Source organism: Erythrolamprus reginae, chromosome 12 (genome assembly GCF_031021105.1).
Source record: "Erythrolamprus reginae isolate rEryReg1 chromosome 12, rEryReg1.hap1, whole genome shotgun sequence".
In the NCBI taxonomy this organism is placed as follows: Eukaryota; Metazoa; Chordata; class Lepidosauria; order Squamata; family Dipsadidae; genus Erythrolamprus; species Erythrolamprus reginae.
Window position 1 is genome coordinate 5,322,253 of NC_091961.1, and position 22,196 is coordinate 5,344,448.

Sequence of the window (22,196 nt, forward strand, 5' to 3'; positions counted from 1 at the left end):
TAAGTCTAAGGACTATTTACCCTGTTTATTTATTTACTTTTTCACCACATTTTCTTTTCTCCAAAATGGCCCAGATCCCAGTATTCGAGGTGGAGAGAACGCCCTTCTCAAATATTATTGTTATAAATATAAATGTTCTTAAGGTTTATAAAATCATAAGTTCTGTGGAGTGGAACACTTGTTCAACAGCAACCCAACTGATTTTGCAGATTACCTCTTCTGTGCTTTCTCCAGAAGCTACTAACCGCTGTGTCTCTTTTTGAATTAAACATGAGTTCAGCGCCCGATTGATCTCAGTTAAACAAAGCAACAAAAAGGAAGTGTAATCTCCAGGTGATTAGAGCTACTTTGTTCTGCCCATCCAAAACAGTTTGATAAATGCACAGGAAAGTTGTACGGTAACCTAAAGCAGGGGTTGGTTGCTACTGATTTTCGCAAGTCGATGGCAGAAATGTAGTCCCCGTTCGCCAAACTGTTAGTTATATCTGGCTTCCCACACCCCCAAACTGGTTCCCCGCTTGAAAGCAGCTGACAAAGAATCCTCTGTGCATGCACAAAGGGTCAGTACCCGGATGTGACGCGCACACTTCCAACACAACATGCACATTTCAGAACTGGTACAGAAGGTAAGAGAAACCCATCACTGGCCCAAACCATCTTCAAGCTCCATCTTTCTCTCTTTATCTTTACAGTAGGTCCCACAGAGTCGGCCTTCTCCAGGTCCCGTCAACCAGGCAATGTCGTTTGGCAGGGCCTAGAGGAAGAGCCTTCTTTGTGTGGCTCCGGCCCCCTCAAATCAGCTCCCCCCAGAGATTTGTACTGCCCCCACCCTCCTCGCCTTCTGTAAGGGCTTAAAGACTCTTCTATGCCGACAGGCTTGGGATTATTAGACTGTAGCCCCTTGACCGATGAATCTTATGTATGTTTGTGGTCTGAGTAGGAGTGGTTGACTTTTTAATAATTGGGGATTTTAGTTTAATTGGATTTATGACATTGTACTATATTGTTTTCTTTTATATGCTATGAGTCCTCAGAGAGGGGCAGCCTATACGGTAAATCCGATAGATAGATAGATAGATAGATAGATAGATAGATAGATAGATAGATAGATAGATAGATAGATAGATGTTAGATAGATAGATAGATAGATAGATGTTAGATAGATAGATAGATAGATAGATAGATGTTAGATAGATAGATAGATAGATAGATAGATGTTAGATAGATAGATAGATAGATAGATAGATAGATAGATAGATGTTAGATAGATAGATAGATAGATAGATAGATGTTAGATAGATAGATAGATAGATAGATAGATAGATAGATAGATGTTAGATAGATAGATAGATAGATAGATAGATGTTAGATAGATAGATAGATAGATAGATGTTAGATAGATAGATAGATAGATAGATAGATAGATGTTAGATAGATAGATAGATAGACAGATAGATGTTAGATAGATAGATAGATAGATAGATAGATAGATGTTAGATAGATAGATAGATAGATAGATAGATGTTAGATAGATAGATAGATAGATAGATAGATGTTAGATAGATAGATAGATAGATGTTAGATAGATAGATGTTAGATAGATAGATAGACAGACAGACAGACAGACAGACAGACAGATAGATGTTAGATAGATAGATAGATAGATAGATAGATAGATAGATAGATGTTAGATAGATAGATAGATGTTAGATAGATAGATAGATAGATGATAGACTGAAAGAAAGAAAGAAAGAAAGAAAGAAAGGCAGACAGATTTAGATGGATAGATATTTAGATAGACAGACAGACAGACAGATAGACAAACTGATAGATATTTAGATAGATAGACAGACAGACAGACAGACAGACAGATTTTTCCTTGGTAGGCAGAGTTTTCCCAAGAGTAATGAGATGGTAGAAGAGGATCAAAGCTCAGCCAAGCCAGCTCTGCCATTCGCTCTGTTCAACCCAGGCGGCAGTTTTCAGCCCTGATGTTCAAAAGTGGCAGGACGTTATTTATGACATTGTTCCACCACCACGGGAGGTGCCCCTTGCATTTTTCCTCCAGGCACTAAAAAACATTACTGGCTGCCTCAGAGCTCCGTTTATGAGAAGCGGAGGCAGCCAACCAAACCCACGTCTGTCGGGAGAGGAATGAACTGGCCCGGAGCCCAGACGAGCCGTGGAAAGGAGGCGCTGAAGCAGGGGTGGGTTCCTCTCCGTTCAGACCAGATCGCCCAAACCGTTAGCGATCCGCTGGTGACATGACGATGGCATCAGGGATCCAGTTCAATCAGGGCTGTTCTGTGGGCGCCGCCATCTTTTTTTCCAAAAGTTTTGGCGAACTTTTTACTGTTTTGAATGTTTTTTCCCGCTCTGCTGCTTGTAAAAGATCCCTCCCGCCCATTCCAGTTGGATTTCTTTGTTCGTTTGTTTCTTTATTGGAATTTATAGGCCGCCCTTCTCCATGGACTCAGGGTGTCATATAAACATAAAACAAAGATACAAGAGAGGGGCGGCATACAAGTCCAACTAATAAATAAATAAATAAATAAAATATAAAACCCCATAATATTAAAAATCATTTGTCTGACCCAGCGGAGGGCTGCCTGCCGCCATGGCTACCGTGTGTGAGATTTCGGCAATTTTTGCCGATTTCTTTGTTTCTGCACATGCACGGAAGCAAAAAAAAAATGGCAAAACCCACCAAAATCTCATGTGCACGCATCCTCGATTTTACTACCACGCTATAGTGTGGCTCACACCACCAGCAGGCCGCCACTAGTCTGACCTTTATTTCTTCGCCTGAAGCACGGCTGATCCGCTTCTCAGCTGTGTTTCAGGCCGATTCCAGCTACCGAGCATGCACAGAATGCCAAATTACACAAGGAAATGCGTACGCGCACAAAATGTTGCGATACAAACCAGCGGCAAAGGTAAGTGAAACCCACCCCTGTGTTGAAGCCTTTTTACCGCTGGCTCCACTCTGAGCAAGAATGTATGTTTCTGTTAATACAGTGGTACCTCTACTTAAGAACGCCTCTACTTACGAACTTTTCTAGATAAGAACCAGGTGTTCAAGATTTTTTTGCCTCTTCTCAAGAACCATTTTTCACTTACAAACCCGAGCCTCCAAAACTGTAACCAGAAAAGGCAGGGAGAAGCCTCCGTGGGGCCTCTCTAGGAATCTCCTGGGAGGAAACAGGGCCGGAAAAGGTGGGGAGAAGCCTCCGTGGGGCCTCTCTAGGAATCTCCTGGGAGGAAACAGGGCCGGAAAAGGCAAGGAGAAGCCTCCGTGGGGCCTCTCTAGGAATCTCCTGGGAGGAAACAGGGCTGGAAAAGGCAAGGAGAAGCCTCCGTGGGGCCTCTCTAGGAATCTCCTGGGAGGAAACAGGGCCTCCACCCTCCCTGTGATTTCCCCAATCGCATGCATTATTTGCTTTTACATTGATTCCTATTGGAAAAACTGCTTCTTCTTACAAACTTTTCTACTTAAGAACCTGAACAAGGAGCAAATTAAGTTAGTAAGTAGAGGTACCACTGTATGTTTCTGCTAATAGATGGAATAACAAGATTGATACCTTTCGGAAGGACAGCTCTACTGCCAAGTCCCCTTTGAAGTTGTATTGAGCCACTGCTTCCCCATACTCCAAGACTTGAATTGAGGGCACTTTGATAGGCTTGGGAATTTCGGTTGGAGGCAGGACCTGTGTTGAAAAAAAGGAAGCAACAGCACAACAACAACAGGGTTATGGCTTTAATCTGGGGAACAGGTTCCTAGAGAAAGAGCTCACCATAACACCAAACATCTTTATTGGAACACATCGTTAACAGTGAAAGTACCAAGTAGGAAAATGCTTGTGTATGCCACAATCTTGTTATTTGTGCAGGAATTATACACTGCTCAAAAAAATAAATAAAGGGAACCTTTAAACAACACAATAGAACTCCAAGTAAATCAAACTTCTATGAAATCAAACTGTCCATTTAGGAAGCAACACTGATCGACCATCTATTTCACAGGCTGTTGTGCACATTCAACTTTGTACAGAACAAAGTATTCAATGAGAATATTTCATTCATTCAGATCTAGGATATGTCCTTTGAGGGTGTCCTTTATTTTTTTGAGCAGTATATTAATACAAATCTAATTAATAATAATAATAATAATTGGATTTTAGATTTTTTATTGTATACTAGTTTTTATTATGTTGTGAGCCGTCCTGAGTCCTCGGAGATGGACGGCATACAAATCCAAGAAAGGAAAGAAGGAAGGAAGGAAGGAAGGAAGGCAGACAGGCAAGAAAGAAAGAAAGAAAGAAAGAAAGAAAGAAAGAAAGAAAGAAAGAAAGAAAGAAAGAAAGAAAGAAAGAAAGAAAGAAAGAAAGAAAGAAAATCTATATCTCACAACATTCCCCACATCTACTACTGGAGCTCTGACTTTGTCTCCACCCTAATGATACACAGAGGAATAATTGAACCATGGTTAAATGCAATTGGGTCAAGGCCTACATTCCAATAGTAAACCTTAATGAAAGGGTCTTTCATTTGCTATGCATATACATGCCAGTGATGCGAAACGAATAAAACCTCCCTACAGTTTTCGGGCACCACTTGACCACTTGAGTTTTCACTGAATTATATTTCAGAAGGAGAAAATGGTTTTCAAAACACAAGCTCGTCAAAACAATTGTTTCGTGCCGTTGACTAATTGTATCACGTCTAAATTAAATCACACTTATCGTTTGTCCTGATTTTTCATACACTAACTGTGGCCCTTGGCTCTACAATCCTTGCAGTTCTGCTCATTAAGAGACCACAACAATGCAAATGAATAGCTCCCAAGTGGCCAATAACATTTCTGTTCAAAAATAATTGCAATATTCATAATGCCTTGAAAGGACTAGAGCAGGAGCGTCAAACTCGATTTCATTGACGGCCGCATCAGAATTGTGTTGGACCTCAGGAGGCCGCAGTGGGCGTGGTCAGCTTGATGTCACTCAAATTGGGGGCACCTGCAGTGGCCTGAGCATTGTGCCAGAGAAAGTAGGCTCCTGAGCTCTGGTTTTGGCTGTGATGGCCTCCTGCAACCCTCCACCAGTGAAAATGGAGCTTAGGAGGGTTGTGTGCAGCCCTCACGAGCTCTGTTTTCACTGGCAGAGGCATCACAGGCCAGTCCTTCACTGTTTCCAGGGCGTCCCGGATTTAAGCACTGAATACGTCGGATTCAGCCCCCGAGCTTTGAGTTTGACATCCGCAGTGGTTCCCAAACTTGGCAACTTTAAAGATTTGTGGACTTCAACTCCCAGTATTCTCCAGCCATCTCCAGCGCATTTTCCCCTTTGGCAAGTAGGGATTGTGAATTCTTAAAAAGTTACCTCCTTCTCTCTATTTCTATACTTCAGATCATGCAGAATGCAGCTGCGAGAGCAATCATGGGCTTTCCCAAATATGCCCATGTTACACCAACACTCCGCAGTCTGCATTGGTTGCCGATCAGTTTCTGGTCACAATTCAAAGTGTTGGTTATTACCTATAATAATAGCCCTTCATGGCACCAGATCAGATTATCTCCGGGACCGCCTTCTGCTGCACGAATCCCAGCGACCAGTTAGGTCCCACAGAGTGGGCCTTCTCCAGGTCCCGTCAACTAAACAATGTTGTTTCGCGGGACCCAGGGGAAGAGCCTTCTCTGTGGCGGCCCCGGCCCTCTGGAACCAACTCCCCCCAGAGATTAGAATTGCCCCCACCCTCCTTGCCTTTCGTAAGCTTCTTAAAACCCACCTCTGCCGTCAGGCATGGGGGAACTGAGATATTCTTTCCCCCTAGGCCTTACAATTTACGCATGGTATGTTTGTATGTATGTTTGGTTTTATAATAAGGGATTTTTTAGTTGTTTAGTTGCCTTTCGCAAGCTTCTTAAAACCCACCTGTGTTGTCAGGCTTGGGGGAATTAAGATATTCTTTCCCCCTCGGCTTCCACAATTTATGTATGGTACGTTGTATGTATGATTGGTTTTTAAAATAAGGGCTTTTAGTTTTTAAGTATTGGATTGTCGTACATTGTTTTTATTACTGTTGTTAGCCGCCCCGAGTCTGCGGAGAGGGGCGGCATACAAATCCAATAAATAAATAAATAAAATAAATTTCTGCTACCTCCTCTCTTCCTTTTTTGTATAGCGAATGGCTCCACTTACTTTTTCCTACCGTTACGGGATCCTGACACCAGTGCAGGTGCGTGTGCCCCTGTGCAAGATTTTGCTTCTGCTCATGCGCCCAAAGTGATATCTCCCGCAGGAACACTTGAGCAGGCCAGATTTCGGCAATTTGGGGCCTTTTTTTGCTTCTGTGAATGCGCAGAAGCAAAAAGAGGGCAAAAATTGTTGAAATCTCGCCCGCACAAGATTTCACTCCGACGCATGCGCAGAAGCAAAATCTCACACGGAGGCACGCCTTTCGCAAGCTCCTTAAAACCCACCTCTGTCGTCAGGCATGGGGGAACTGAGATATTCTTTCCCCCTAGGCTTTTACAATTTATGTATGGTATGTTTGTATGTATGATTGGTTCTTAAAATAAGGGTTTTTAGCTGTTTTAGTATTGGATTGTCGCATGTTGTTTTTACCACTGTTGTTAGCCCCCCCGAGTCTACGGAGAGGGGCGGCATACAAATCCAATCAATCAATCAATCAATCAATCAATCAATCAATCAATAAATAAATATGTTGGGCATGTGAATGGCTGGGCCAGCCTCCAGAGCCCATTAAAAAAACGCTAACAGATTGCCGATCCCATCCGTACTGGGTGGGGCCCATCACTGAGTATACAAAACCTATTTCGATTTTACTTGGGCAGCCAAAGAGTAGCCAATGGTGCCAGAAGCTTACCTCCACGTAATTAGCAGGGAAAATGCCCACTCTGCCGTGGTGTTCTCCTTCTAACCAGTTTTTGTCCACTTCTTTGTGGATGTAGACAATGTCCCCTTTCTGTAAGGTCAGCTCTCTGGAAGACAAACAGGTAACAGAAGGGCCACTTGTTAAAAAATTCTTTCAGCGCGAACCTCCTTCAAGGACCTCTCCAAGTCACTCGCTGGGTTTGCACAAGCCACCTCTTGTTCAGGTTAATGTTGGGCTTAATGCCATGATTGTGACAAATTGAGCCTTTCGCGTCGATCCTTTAGCTGGGTCCAAAGAATGTAGATGTGGGGTTTTTTTCTCCCAAGCTTTGTAGCTCCAGGAAATATTCTGTGGAGGAGAGCGGGGTGTGTTGTAGGAGACATTCTCCACTCAAGCAGAAAAACAGCGAGAGTTGAAGGACTTGGGCAAAGCTTCACACAAGAAGATCACGTGATCTAGAATGGGGCGAGGAATCTTGTTGCACTTGGAAAGCACACTGGGTGTTTTTTTCCCCCCGTTGGGTTTATTCGATCTCAATCCTGCCTTTCTCCTCTGAAAAGCTGACGATATTTTTTAAAAAAACCTAAAACTTGGTCAATATCATTTTTGTTTTTCAACTTGTGTTATCTGCTTTCAGTATGTGCTTTCAATTCGCACTAAACTCTAAACCTGTAAAAATTAAATGGCGGATTTTTGCTAAATGTTGAGAATATAGGGAAGAAAGTCTTTGGGAATTCTCAATCATCCGGACCTCATGGTTGTCTTAAAGGTGCTTTTTATTGTATCAGAAAGTACAATAATTAAAAAAATATACGAATGGGCAGTGATGGGTAGATGAATGATTGATTTGCAAGGCCAAAAAGACTCAGAATATTTTGAAATCTGGGACAGATGGTGTCAATGGATTGGGCATAGGAAAACAAAATGAGAAGAAAGAGCTAAAATAGGCACACATTATGTAAATATATATATAGAAATGTACAACGTATGAGTTTATATACATACAGAAGAGTACAATGTATAAGCATGTAAGTATTTAGCATAACAGTATAAAATATATTTTATCTGTCCTAACAAAATAAGAATAAATGTAGCACGATTAAATGTGTATAAGGTTATAAAAAGTAATGAAGCTCAAAAGAAAAATATGCAAAGATGTATCAATGCAGAACTGCAGATCAAGAATATTGCAGTTGGTGAACCAAGTTTATTTGGGCTGAGGTTCTTTGGAGCAGGTCACTGTGACACTACCAAAGTTTTCAATCCATGGCCCAACAAGAGTTAACATTCAACATGGCAAAATATTCCACATGTGGGTTAGGGCCATAAGTTCCAACAGTACAGCATATGTTTTGCATTCTAAAGTTGCTAATTTCACATGTGGTATTTCTAACGAAATCGAGATGTTCCCCCAAAATTCTGGAAGAACCAGGTTGGGAAATGCTAGCAAAGATAATAGGGGTCTAAATATATTATTCTATCTGAACGTTATTGACACCGCTGGAATTTCCTTTCACATATGCCTATGTGTTGCATAGTCTAAGGTTGTCACTTTGGTGAAGCAAAGAAACTTTGTATATAGAACTGGCAGTGGAGCGATCGTGCACAAATTGCGGAATCTGGCAGCCGCTACCGGTGCATAGTCCGCTACAGCACTGGTAACAATTGTTCAGTCCAATATTTGAAAGCTATATCTAATTACAGTGGTTCTTCTACCTATGAAGGCCTCTACTTACGAACTTTTCTAGATAAGAACTGGGTGTTCAAGATTTTTTTGCCTCTTCTCAACCATTTTCCACTTACAAACCCGAGCCTCCGAAACTGTAACCGAAAAAGGCAGGGAGAAGACTCCATGAGGCCTCTCTAGGAATCTCCTGGGAGGAAATAGGGCCAGAAAGGTGGGGAGAAGCCTCTGTGGGGCGTCTCTAGGAATCTCCTGGGAGGAAACAGGGTTGGAAAAGGCAGGGAGAAGCCTCTGTGGGGCCTCTCTAGGAATCTCCTGGGAGATAACAGGGCCAGAAAAGTGGGAAGAAACCTCTGTGGGGCCTCTCTAGGAATCTCCTGGGAGGAAACAGGGATGGAAAAGGCAGGGAGAAACCTCCGGGGGCCTCTCTAGGAATCTCCTGGGAGGAAACAGGGCCTCCACCCTCCCTGTGGTTTCCCCAATCGCACACATTATTTGCTTCACATTTGATTCCTATGGGGAAAATTGCAAACTTTTCTACTTAAGAACCTGGTCATGGAATGAATTAAATTCATAGATACAGCTACCAATGTATATCAAATGCTATAATTTAGCAACCCCCTTTAGAAATGCCTTGTGACCATGCCAAAGGCTTTCGAGAGCTCAGTGTGACCTTGGGCCTCCATTCTGCGCTACAACCATCGCAATGCGCCCGCGTGGCCACAGTGCCAAGACACTAACATATTACACGACTGCTAAAGGCTGCCAGGTATTGCTACTTACTTTGGCGATTCTGCTTGGAAATCAAATTTGAGGCGAGCAGCTTTCATCTGGCAGGAAGAACAGAAATAAGTTAAAAGCAGGCACAGAGTCCAAAGCCCAAATTAAAGAGCACTCAATTATAAAGAGAAACTGGTCTGTCTGTCTGTCTGTCTGTCTGTTGTAAGCTGCCCCGAGTTGTTGTGAGCTGCCACGAGTTTGCAGAGAGGGGCGGCATATAAATCCAATAAATCTAATCTAATCTAATATAATCTAATCTAATCTAATCTAATCTAATCTAATCTAATCTAATCTAGTCTGTCTGTCTCTCTCTCTCTCTCTCTCTCTCTCTCTCTCTCTCTCTCTATCTATCTATCTATCTATCTATCTATCTATCTATAATTGGACTTTTATGCCGCCCCTCTCCATGGACTCAGGGCAGCTCACAACACATCAATAAAAAACAATATACTGTACACACATCTAAATCCAATTAATATAAATAACTAATTTAAAACAATTCTAAAAGGCTGAAACATTTTAAAAATCATTCAGATTCAAATCACAAACACCACACATTCGTTGGCCAGAGGCTAAGGTCCAGTGACCCCAAGCTTGGCGGCCTAAAAAAGTTTTCAGATTCTTGCAAAGACGAGGAGGGTGGGGGCAGTGCGAATCTCTGGGGGGGGGCCTGTTTTTTTCACCCTAACCCTCCGGCAGGTGAAACGGCCTTCCCCAAGGCCAAAAATCAGCTGGCTATCGCGCGCATGTCCCCTGGAGCTAAAATAAGGCAATGCGTCATGTGCCCTTTGATATGGCTCTGCGTGCCACCTGTGGCATCACAGGCCTACAGAATACTGGAAGTGGAACAGGTACCTTTAGCAATGGAAAATCCAATCCAAAATTCTTTTCTAATGTCAAATTCACACCCTAACCTCACCTATTCTTGATATGCTGACAAACACTCAATGATGCAAGAGAGGTTTTGGGTTTGCCAAATTCCTGCGGAGGTTTTTTTGTTTTGTTACAATTCCTCCTCGAGATATAAAGTTATCCTGTCAATCAGGGACGGAGAAAAACACTTGTATTCTGGTAAACTGGCAAATTATGGGAAGAAAAATACCTGTAAGGGCAAGTTTCTCATCCATTTACTTTTTTTTCTCAGTGAGAGCAGAAAACGTAAAGCAGATTAATGAGTGGTGTGAATATGGCTTAGTTATGACAGTGGTACCTCTACTTAAGAACTTAATTTGTTTCATGACCAGGTTTTTAAGTAGAAAAGTTTGTAAGTAGAAGCAACATTGATTCCCATAGGAATCAATGTAAAAACAAATAATGCGTGTAAACCCATTAGGAAAGAAATAAAAGCTCAGAATTTGGGTGGGAGGAGGAGGAGGAGGAGGAAGAGGAGGAAGACAGTCGCTGCCCAGAGTGAAGGGAGCATTTCTTTTCTCCAGGCACTGGCAGAGGTTTATTCCCTCTCCAAGGGCCCAGAGAAAGGAAAATGCTTTGTTCGCTCTGGACTGCCAAAGCCTCCTTAAGCACCACTGAAAGGCTCCTCTGGCAGCCCAGAAAAGTCCGAGATGGCCAGGATTAAAGGGGGAATGGCTAGGCCTTTGTGCCGCTCTCAAATTTCCTGTGAAATTTTTCCGGGCTCGGGCTCTGAAGTAGAAAATGGTTCTTAAGAAGAGTCAAAAAAAATCTTGAACATCTTTTCTCATTTTTGTTTGTTTTGTTTTATTCTGTTTTGTCTTCTGTCTATGGTCAAATGCATATTGCCTAAAATTTGATACACAATCTTTGTTTTCCCCAATTACTTATTTTCCTTCTGTGTCTCTACATACTTACATTGTTGTTTGTACCTAAATGTATTTACTGTATATATCCTTGTAAATAAAACTTTATAAAAAAGAAAAAAACTCTTGAACACCCGGTTCTTATCTAGAAAAGTTCTTAAGTAGAGGCACTCTTAAGTAGAGGTACCACTATATTTGGTTCATGATAATAAAACATTCTAAAAGAGATTGGAAAAATCCACGTTGAAAGTTTTCCAACCCAGATTCTAGAAGTTATCCCAATGTATCTAGAAAAGGGGTCTTCCAATAAAAATATAATTATTTTTATTGGTCAAGTGTGGTTGGACACACAAGGAATTTGTCTTGGTGCATATGCTCTCAATGTACATAAAGGAAATATAGATTTAGAACTGGTGGACTTCATGCTGGCTGGAGAATACTGGGCATTGAAGTCCCCAAGTCTTAAAGTTGCCAAGGTTGGAGATGCCTGAGCTAGGAGAAGCCAAGTTGAGAAAGACTGACAGCTGACAACAATCCAATCTGCCACTTTTTGGTGGAAATGACATCTCACCTTCTTCTCATCTCTTTTGGGAGGACTATCTAGAAGGATTTCTGAAGAATCAAGAAAGGGACTTTGCCCAGGAAGCCTCAGAGGATCTGGAGGAAGAAAATAAGAGGAAGAGTGAATCTTTGGAATTGAAAGGGAAAAGGAGAACTAACTTTAAACCCGTCATATAAACCGAATTTCAGTAATGCACTTTGCAAGGGAACAGCAAATCCACATTATAAAGGATGACCTTGAATCTTCTGGAAGGAATTTGTTGCAGAGTCTTTGGAGAGGGGCGGCATATAAATCTAATAAATTATTAATTATTATTATTCTAATGCTGTGACCCTTAATACAGTTCCTCATGTTGTGATGACCCCCAACCATAAGTCTAGCGCCAATTCTCCCAACAGAGCTTTAAGCTGATTGGCAGGAAGGTCATAGGGACGCCCCCACTGTAAACACCTGATTGGTCGGATTGTAAAAATATATTCCAAGGCGACAGAATAGAAGCTTTAGTTCCTAATACCAGGGGAAATTTGTCTTTTCCCCTGGTTTTAGGCGACCCCTGTGAAATGGTCGTTCAACCCCCCAAGGGGGTCCCGACCCAGGTTGAGAACCACTGAGTTAGAGATTTTTCGCCTGCCACAAGTAGAATAGTACTGTGGGAATTGGGAGGGGTAGTTGCATGAGAGGGAAAGATACTAGCCACAACAAATTCCTTCCAGAAGATTCAAGGTCATCCTTTGTTCAGCACCAGCCAGACGTACAGGGGAGGACCATGGACGTTCAGAACACCGGAGTGGTCCACGTGATGAACTTGTGGCTCTTTCATTGTTACTCTCTGCAAAGAATGTTTTCCAAGCCCTAAGTCTTTGCAGGGTTTTTTCCCCCATTGCTCTACTTGCTCCAAATGTTTCTTTCCAGGTGCTAATGATGTTTCCAGCTCTTACACGCTTGCAATCTCTTTCATTGTTACTCTCTGTAAAGAATATTTTCCAAGCCCTAAGTCTTTGCAGGGTTTTTTCCTTGGCTCTACTTGCTCCGAATGTTTCTTTCCAGGTGCTAATGATGTTCCCAGCTCCCATTGTTACTCTCTCCAAATAAAGTTTTTTTAAAGCCTTAACCAGGGGATAAAACAATGTGCTGAAGCCGACCAGACTAAGGACGCTAGCCAGATTCTATTCCCTATTTTCCTCCCCAAAAACTAAGGTGTGTCTGATACTCCGAAAAATGCGGTACATTGATTAAGGAGGAAAGGAAAACATTTTAGGAGGCACTTCAGTGTTTTCATCTCTCTTAACAAGAATTATCCACAACACAACAAAATAGCTGACCGCCCACTGTATTATGGCAAAATTCCAGAGTTGGATTTTTCAGTCCATGTATTTGCTGACTTAGCTGCAATTTGCATTGGATTAGCATTAATACGTAAGTCAAACTGTAATGAGGAGGTGGATGGAGGAAGGAAGGGACAATCTTCAGCCCAAAAAGGAATTAAAAAAAGGCTTATTCTTAGTTTGACATATCCTTAAAGAAATAATGTTCCATGTCTATATCTCTAGGGAGACTGCAACTCATAGGAAAAATATATATAGTGCCTTATTTTAGAAGTGAGATGAAGAACGAATATATACGAGAAATGTTCTCAGAAGTTTTCTTAAAGAAACATATGGTAAGGAACCTAGCAAGAAAGATTCTAAAGTAATTTCATTGTCCACTTACATCAGGGGTCCTCAAACTTGGCAACTTTAAGACTTGTGGACTTCAAACATATGAAGAAAGGTTGCAAGAACTGGGCATGGCTAGTTTAATAGAAAGAAGGACCAGAGGAGACATGATAGTAACGTTCCTATATTTCAAAGGTTGCCATACAGAAGAGGGAGTCAAACTATTCTCCAAAGCAATGGGTGGAAACTAATGAAGGAGAGAAGTAACTTAGAACTAAGGAGAAATTTACTAACAGTTAGGATAATTAATCAGTGGAATAGCTTGTTGTGAATGCTCCAACACTAGACATTTTAAGAAGATGTTGGATAACCATTTATTTGAAATGGTGTAGGGTTTCTGCCCAAGCAGGGGGTTGGACTAGAAGACCTCCAAGGTTGTTGTTATCTCCCAGTATTCTGGGAGTTGAAGTCCAGAAGTCTTAAAGTTGCCAAGTTTGAAGACCTCTGACTTACATAGATGGGATTTAACTGTCACTGAATCTCTTTTCTGTAGGAAGATGTGTACAGCACGAACTATTTGACCAATCTGGACAATACACTTCCGATATATGAAATCTGAGACGATCCATTTTACTTCCAGCCTTTTCTAGGGCCTCTTCCAAATTGGCATTTGATTACAGAAGATAGCAAAGCATGCACCCTTTCCAGAGAAAATACAATTTCCCCCAAAATAAGACCCAACTCCAAAATAAGACCTAGCATGATTTTTTCAGGATACAGTACTCGTAATATAAATCCTACCCCCCAAATAAACCCCAGTGAACATCATCAGCCAGATGGATGCACTTAGTGCTGTATTTCCCCACCAAAATAAGCCATAACTGGAAAAATAAGCCCTAATGTGTCTTTTGGAGCACAAATTAATGTAAGACCCGATATTATTTTGAAGGAAACATGGGTATATTCATCCCTTTGAATTGCTGCATTGAATTACATGTCCACGTTGTTCCATATAAATGTTAAACCATACCGTTCCTGGGTAGAGAGTTGCTCCAACTACTCCTGGTAACACCTGGGCTCCCTTTCTCCATCCTTGGGCTGGCTGGTATGTGGCCCGGGGTCAAAGGATGGGCACCAGAAGTGGGCAATGGGCTGCCAAGTAAGAGAAGTTGGAGACACAGTGAAAGCAAGCTCAATCCAGCCAATGTAGGCAGTAAAATCAGATCCGCTTAATGACTAACTCACTGACACATGATTTACATAACGGGCCATTTTTGGTCAAGTGGACCAGGTGAAACTGAAGCTTGATTTGGAAAAGAAACCATCACAAAAACAGCATATGCGACAAGAAAAACACACGATCTTTCTAATGATATAAAAATGAAGGTGATTGAAGGCGAGAAAACAGAGCAATAGAACTTGCTTCTTTTTCTGCCGTCAGTCTTCTAATGAAAATGATTGGAGGAAACAAAACTCTCTGTTTTCTCACCTTCAATCATCTTCATTTTTATATCATTAGAAAGAGCACATTTTACTCTATTATATATGTTGTTTTTGTGGTGGTTTCTTTTCAAATAAGGCTGCAAACATACTGTGGGTTGTACGTTATGGTGTACATCTTGGTGTTGCTATGCAAACCTGGCCACTAAATTAGTCAACAAGCCATTACTAAAACAAACAATGTGTAATCCAGCCTCTACACACAGAGTACACACGCCCAGAGACTATACTGTTTCGACAAGAAATGTATCATCAGCCATTTCATCTTTCACAATTGTAAGATGTTATTGAGTTCGGGTGGGAATGGATCTTGGAGGGCTGGGAGAGCCACGCTGTGGAGGTAGTCCTCAACTTGTGATCACAATTGAAGTGAACCTCTGCAGTTGTTAAGTCAGTTACATGGTTGTTTAGTGGCTCTGACTTCCCCATTGCTTGTCAAACTGCAACCGTCATAAATCAGAACCTGAGCTAGCAGGATTGGCTCAGGAATTCTGGGAGTTAAAGTCCACAAGACATAGAAGAGCCAACTTTGCCTACCCTTGGCCTAGGAAGATACACCTGGTGGCTCCCTCTCTCTAAAACATTCCCCCCCCCCCGAGATTAGAACAGACCCCACTCCAATACTTTTCTGTAAGGTGCTGAAAACCTGGTTCTGCCAGAGGGCCTGAGGAACCAAGACCGGGATGGAGCCCATTCAATAGCTCATGTGATCTGCTGTCGCCGGGGCGGGAGGTGATTTTATTACATTAACTGGATTTTTTTTTAATGAGTTTTACTGTTTTTAAATGTGGTTTTTATATTCTGTAAGCCGCCTTGAGTCACCACGGGCGAAGAGGAGGCCATCTAAATTTTGTAAATAGTAATAAAAATAATAATTATAGTTGAGGCCACTCCTAAATTATTATTATTATTATTGTTGTTGTTTTTGTTGTTGTTAGTACTTTGCCATTGTAAACTGCATATTATAAACTGTACCAAACTTGTACTGTCACTTTAAATGTTACAGTTGCTACTGTGAAACTGTACTGTCACTTAAAGGGTTAACTTGTACTTGAAGAGTTAATATTCAAGGCTGTTTCCTCACTTCCTCATTGAAGCTATAAAAGCTCATTATTTTGCTTGGCCATTTCTTTTACTTTACTTTTGCCTGAGATGCGGGAGTTGTGCTTGTATTAGCTTCGTGCTTGTATTAGCTTCCTGCTTTATCTACGTTGTGTTTAAGCTTCGTGCTTGTATAAGCTTTGTGCTTTTATCTATATTGTATTTTGCTTTGTGCTCTAATCTTGTAATTGCTCAGTGCGTATTATTCTGTATTTGCTTCGTGCTTATTCTGGATTGTTTATATTTTGTTTATATGTAAATAATACTTATTTAACTAAGTCTGTTTCTTGGCTTTATCACACATCCATGCTCTGTAAAATTCTCTGCTTGGTGTTGTCGAAGGTTTCATAGCCTTGCTAACCGAGACAAGCCAACAATTATTATTATTATTATTATTATTATTATTATTATTATTATTATTAATTAGATTTGTATGCCGCCCCTCTCTGAAAACTCGGAGCGGAATTAAATTTGTCCTGTCTGGACCATTCCCTGCTATTCTTCCCAGTCAGGGGAGGATTGCTCCTACCATCGCTACTGATGCACTGCGCACGCAGTTTCGGGTGTTTTGTGTGTGTGCAGGCGTCCCAGCATGTTTTTCCTTTTGCGCATGCGCAAGAAGCAAAATCTTGTGAGGGGATGTGTAGTGGAATTTTACAAATTCCAGGCGGGGAGTGTGCTGTCACCACAGACAGAAATAATTAGACTGTATTTGGACATGTTTCCTTAAGACATTACAATAGGGGGAAATGTAGTGAAATTGCACTCTGGGTAATGTAGTTTTACATGTGACCACATCTGTGTATTCCTATTGGCTCTGACTCAGGAGAGAGAATTCCCAGGGGTCCTTTGTCTTCATTCACTAAGCCAGCCAGCATGTAGATGCTACTCCCAGAGCCGGGGTCAATTCAATCTCTTTTTACCTGCACAAAGGGAAAGATTATACTGCAGAACAGGGATGGGCAATTAATTTTGCCATGGGGCCACATGAGAAATTGGGATGGTTTTAGAGGGCCAGACTAATAAAATTAACTCAGTTCTACCCAATACTGTAAAGACCCAGACCCTGGCCTGACCTAAACACCCAGACCCATTCTACAGACCCCTAATTGTTTGCTTTATGGCAACACGGTGCACCACAGTCACTGCGCTGGAGTGTTTGCGTGGTTTCTGTGCTCAGCCATTCTCGATAGGAGGTTGGGGTCTGCTCCAGTGCGAGGATGAAAGAGCTCACCGTGTCTGCCGGGACTCCTCGGGTTCCTGCTTTCCTCATGATCAGGAAGGCAGGAACCAGAGGAGTCCCGGCAGATGCGGTGAGCTCTTTCATCCTCGCACTGGGGCAGACCCCGACCTCCGCGGACCAGTCACAGATAGCAGGCGGGCCGGTCACAGACAGAGGACAAGCCGGATGTGGCCCGCGGGCCGCCCCTTGCCCAGCTCTGCTGCAGAGGAATCCCATCATAACTGTGAGTTATTGTGAGAATGCCTGTAATAAAATAATTTGTGATATCTCATTGTGCTGAGTTATCTGACTGGGAAAAGTTGATCTTGTACCAGAAAAGCTACTTTTTTTTGCAAAAATCACCAAAATATCATGCGGGTATGTGTCTCCTCGTGAGATTTTGCTTCCTGCGCATGTGCAGAAAAAAACCCACGTTTTGACGCATGCGTGCACACACAAGACACATGAAGCTGCATACGCAGATCAACTTTTGCTACCAGTGCGGTGTCCTTTACCATTCCAGTAGGAACCCACTATTGTTCCTAATGCTTTCCATGTCAGAACCAGTTCCAAAAGACAAGATCCAGCCAGCTCTCCAAGATGGGCATCAAAAGTCAGACTGTGACTCGCCTTCCCCAACACATTTTCTCTTCCACTCAGTCCATAGTCCCCGGCAGCCAGACGCTTTTCTCTCTCGATGACCCTAACCATATCTTGTTTGTTTGCTCTTCTGTTTGCATGTGTGAGGCAGGATGTGCAAAAAACAGGATGAGTCCTGATAAGAATGGCCTTGCTGCTTCAGACCGGAAAGGTCACCGAGTTCTCTGTCCTACTGAATACAGTACTTCATTGTTTTGCCACTTTAAGAAGGGTGTGAACCTAAGAAGGGTGTGAAGTCCACGTTCCTTAAAGACGCTGAAGTTGAGAAATGCTGGGATAGTGATTTTAGGGCCTAAGCCTAGCCCATAAAATCATCTGCTACAACATCCTTCCTGTCAATGACTACTTCAGCTTTAACACAACAACACACGAGCACACAACAGATACAACTTAAAGTAAACCATTCCAAACTCGACTGCAGGAAATGTGACTTTAGTAATTGAGTAGTTGATGCATGGAACTCACTAACTGACTCTGTAGTATCTTCACCTAACGCCCAAAACTTTACCCTTAGACAATCCACTGTTGACCTCACCCGATTCCTAAGAGGTCAGTAAGAGGCGTGCATAAGTCCACCAGCATGCCTTCCGTTCCCCTGTCCTAATGTTACTCTCTTACTAGCATCATGTATAAAAATATTATTATATCTTTGTATACCACCAATACGTATCTGACAAAACAAACAGACAAACAAATAAATAAAATAGATCCCCATTGCTCCGGGCAGCTAATGCAATTTTAATAGAATAACAGAGTTGGAAGGGACCTTGGAGGTCTTCTAGCCCAACCCTAGGCAAGAAACCCCTTCAGACAAAGGGTTTGGTCATGATGCTGCAAAAGTCGTAAGTGTGAATAATGGGCAGAAGTCACTTTTTTCAGTGTTGTTGTAACTTTGAACGGTCACTGAATGAACTGTTGTAAGTTAAGGTCTACCTGTATTAGACGCTTTCCAAATACAGTACTCCCCTTTGGGAAATAAAAGCAATGCCATGGGACCCAGGGGAAGAGCCTTCTCTGTGGTGGCCCCGGCCCTCTGGAACCAACTCCCCCCAGAGATTAGAACTGCCCCCACCCTCCTTGCCTTACGTAAACAACTTAAAACCCACCTCTGCCGCCAGGCATGGGGGAATTGAGATCCTCTTTTCCCCTAGGCCTTTACAATTCTATGCATGGTATGCATGTATGTATGTTTGGTTTTTATATTAATGGATTTTTAATCATTTCTAATACCAAATTACTAGTGTACACTGTTTTATTGTCGCTGTTAGCCGCCCCGAGTCTCCGGAGAGGGGCGGCATACAAATCCAATAAATAAATAAATAAATAATAAATAAATATTTCTCTGCTCTTATTCCATATTCAGAGTGCTGCCCCACAGCCCTGCTTGGGGCTACCCAATATCAGGGGGTTTTTTGGTAAAGGATCTCTAAGTTCATCTTCAGAGCCGTGTTGAGGCATTTTCAACAAACTTGGGGGATACAATTGCTCAGATCCATTCTCAAATGAAGATCAAGCATGGGGCAGATCCATTGGAGATCCTTGGAGAACGCTCTTATTGAGCTATTTGGGAATTGTTTGATCCCAATTAGTCCGAGGCCTCCAAGGTTCGCTTCCTCCTGCCTGTGCCATCCCAAACTTACAACTCCGTTGTCTCCGTTCTGACTTAACTATAGTTCATGAAATGATATACCAAAATGTCCTTCCAGTTAGCGACTACTTCACCTTCAACCGCAACAACACACGAGCACGTAATATATTTAAACTCAATTTAAACCACTCCAAACTAAACTGCAAAAAAATACGACTTCAGCAACAGAGTGATCAATGCCTGGAATGCTCTACCTGACTCTGTGGTTTCTACTCCTAACCCCAAAACCTTTAACCTTAGACTATCTACAATTGACCTCTCCCCCTTTCTAAGAGGTCTGTAAGGGGTGTGCATAAGTGCACCATTGTGCCTACTGTCCCTGTCCTACTGTTCTATTGTCTTCTATCATTACTTTTCATCATTACTTTTCTAATGTTTTTATTCATACAAATTACCATACTATAATTGTTTGACAAGTATAAATAAACAAAAATGAAACAAACAAACAAACAAATAAATAAAGCATAAAACTTATCAGGAAAGACTTCATGAACTCAATCTGTATAGTCAGGAGGACAGAAGGGAAAGGGAGGACATGATCAAAACATTTAAATATGTTAAAGGGTTAAATAAGGTTCAGGAGGGAAGTGTTTCTAATAGGAAAGTGAACACAAGAACAAGGAGGCACAATCTGAGGTTAGTTGGGGGAAGATCAGAAGCAACGTGAGAAAGTATTATTTGACTGAAAGAGTAGTAGATGCTTGCAACAAACTTCCAGCAGACGTGGTTGGTCAATTCACAGCCACTGAATTTAAACATGCCTGGGATAAACATAGATCCATCCTAAGATAAAATACCGGAAATAGTATAAGGGCAGACTAGATGGACCATGGGGGCTTTTTCTGCCGCCAGTCTTCTATGTTTCTAAATAGATTCACTTCCTCCCTGTGCCATCCCAAACTTTCCCAGATACGCTGCTTCGAGACAAGGAAGCTCTTTTGGGCAGGAAACCGAAAAGCGGCCCAGCTTTTCAGTCTGGCAGGCAAAAGATTCAACTCATCTTTTAACACATACACCCATGCACAGAGAGAGAGAGGGTGGGGGAAGGCACATATAAGTGGACCAGAGTGTCTACCAGTCTCTGTCCTACTGTCTCTCCTATATCTCCTATATCTTCTCTTCTATCCCTATATCATTTCCTGCTATTCTCTCATAGTTATATTTTACTCCTTTATTTTCTCCTCTATTCCCCCTTTAATACATTATATCCTCTAGAACAGTGTTTCCCAACCTTGGCAACTTGAAGATATTTGGACTTCAAATCCCATGCTGGCTGGGGAATTCTCGGAGTTGAAGTCCAAATATCTTCAAGTTGCCAAGGTTGGGAAACACTGTTCTCTATAACCCTCATTGTGTATTATTGTGTATTGGACAAAATAGATAGGTAGGTAGGTAGGTAGGTAGGTAGATAGATAGATAGATAGATAGATAGATAGATAGATAGATAGATAGATAGATAGATAGACAGACAGACAGACAGACAGACAGACAGACAAACAAACAAACATACAAATAAATAAATAAAACTATATAAACTATCAATCCTAGGTCTAGAAAGCTTAGAACTATGTCACCTAAAACACGATCTAAGTATTGCCCACAAGATCATATGCTGCAACGTTTTACCTGTCAATGACTACTTCAGCTTCAACCGCAACAACACAAGAGCACGCAACAGATTCAAACTTAATATTAACCGCTCCAAACTTGACTGTAAAAAAATATGACTTCAGCAACCGAGCTGTCGAAGCGTGGAACTCATTACCTGACTCAGTAGTGTCGACCCCGAACCCCCAACATTTCTCCCTTAGACTATCCACGATTGACCTCTCCAGGTTCCTTAGAGGTCAGTAAGGGGCGTGCATAAGTGCACCGGTGTGCCTTCCGTCCCCTGTCCAATTGTCTCTCCTTTATCTCATATCTTCCTTTCAAATATGTTCACCTACACTTTTATATCTTTTCTTCTGTTCTTTTATTTATTTATATTATTACATATCTATTCTCTTCAATGTGTATTATGTATTGGACAAAATAAATAAATAAATAAATAAATAAGTACGTACGTACATACATACATACATAAAGTGTTGGTTATGACCTTTAAAGCCCTTCATGGCACCGGACCAGAATATCTCCAAGACCGCCTTCTGCCGCACGAATCCCAGAGACCGATTAGGTCCCACAGAGTTGGCCTTCTCCGGGTCCCGTCGACTAAACAATGTCGGTTGGCGGGCCCCAGGGGAAGAGCCTTCTCTGTGGCGGCCCCGGCTCTCTGGAACCAGCTCCCCCCAGAGATTAGAACTGCCCCTACCCTCCTTGCCTTTCGTAAACTCCTTAAAACCCACCTTTGTCGTCAGGCAATCGGGGAACTGAGATATCTCCCCTGGGCCTATTCAATTCAATTTATGTATGGTATGCTTGTATGTATGTTTGCTTAATAATGGGTTTTTTTAAAATATTTTAAATTGCAAATTATTAGATTTGTCATGAACTGTTTTATTGTGTTGTGAGCCGCCCCGAGTCTACGGAAAGGGGCGGCATACAAAACTAATAAATAAATAAATGAATGTATAAATAAATGAATAAATAAATAAATAAATAAACGAACGAATGAACAACGAATGAATAAATAAAATACATACATACATACATACATACATACATACATACATACATACATACATACATACAGTATACACAACCACTGCCACCCTG

At 41.8% G+C, this 22,196-nt stretch overlaps 1 protein-coding gene across 5 annotated transcripts in view; it reads right to left on the reverse strand.

Annotated features, from left to right (window-relative positions):
- Positions 1–22,196, reverse strand: part of SORBS3 (sorbin and SH3 domain containing 3) — an 86,496-nt gene that overhangs the window by 12,449 nt on the left and 51,851 nt on the right. For all 5 annotated transcript variants that reach the window (XM_070765385.1, XM_070765387.1, XM_070765384.1 and 2 more), the window contains 5 exons: positions 14,381–14,502; positions 11,705–11,790; positions 9,362–9,408; positions 6,886–7,000; positions 3,582–3,707 (listed from right to left, as the gene is read on the reverse strand). In XM_070765385.1, the coding sequence (XP_070621486.1) occupies positions 3,582–3,707; positions 6,886–7,000; positions 9,362–9,408; positions 11,705–11,790; positions 14,381–14,502 (496 nt within the window). The remainder of the gene's footprint in view (positions 1–3,581; positions 3,708–6,885; positions 7,001–9,361; positions 9,409–11,704; positions 11,791–14,380; positions 14,503–22,196) is intronic.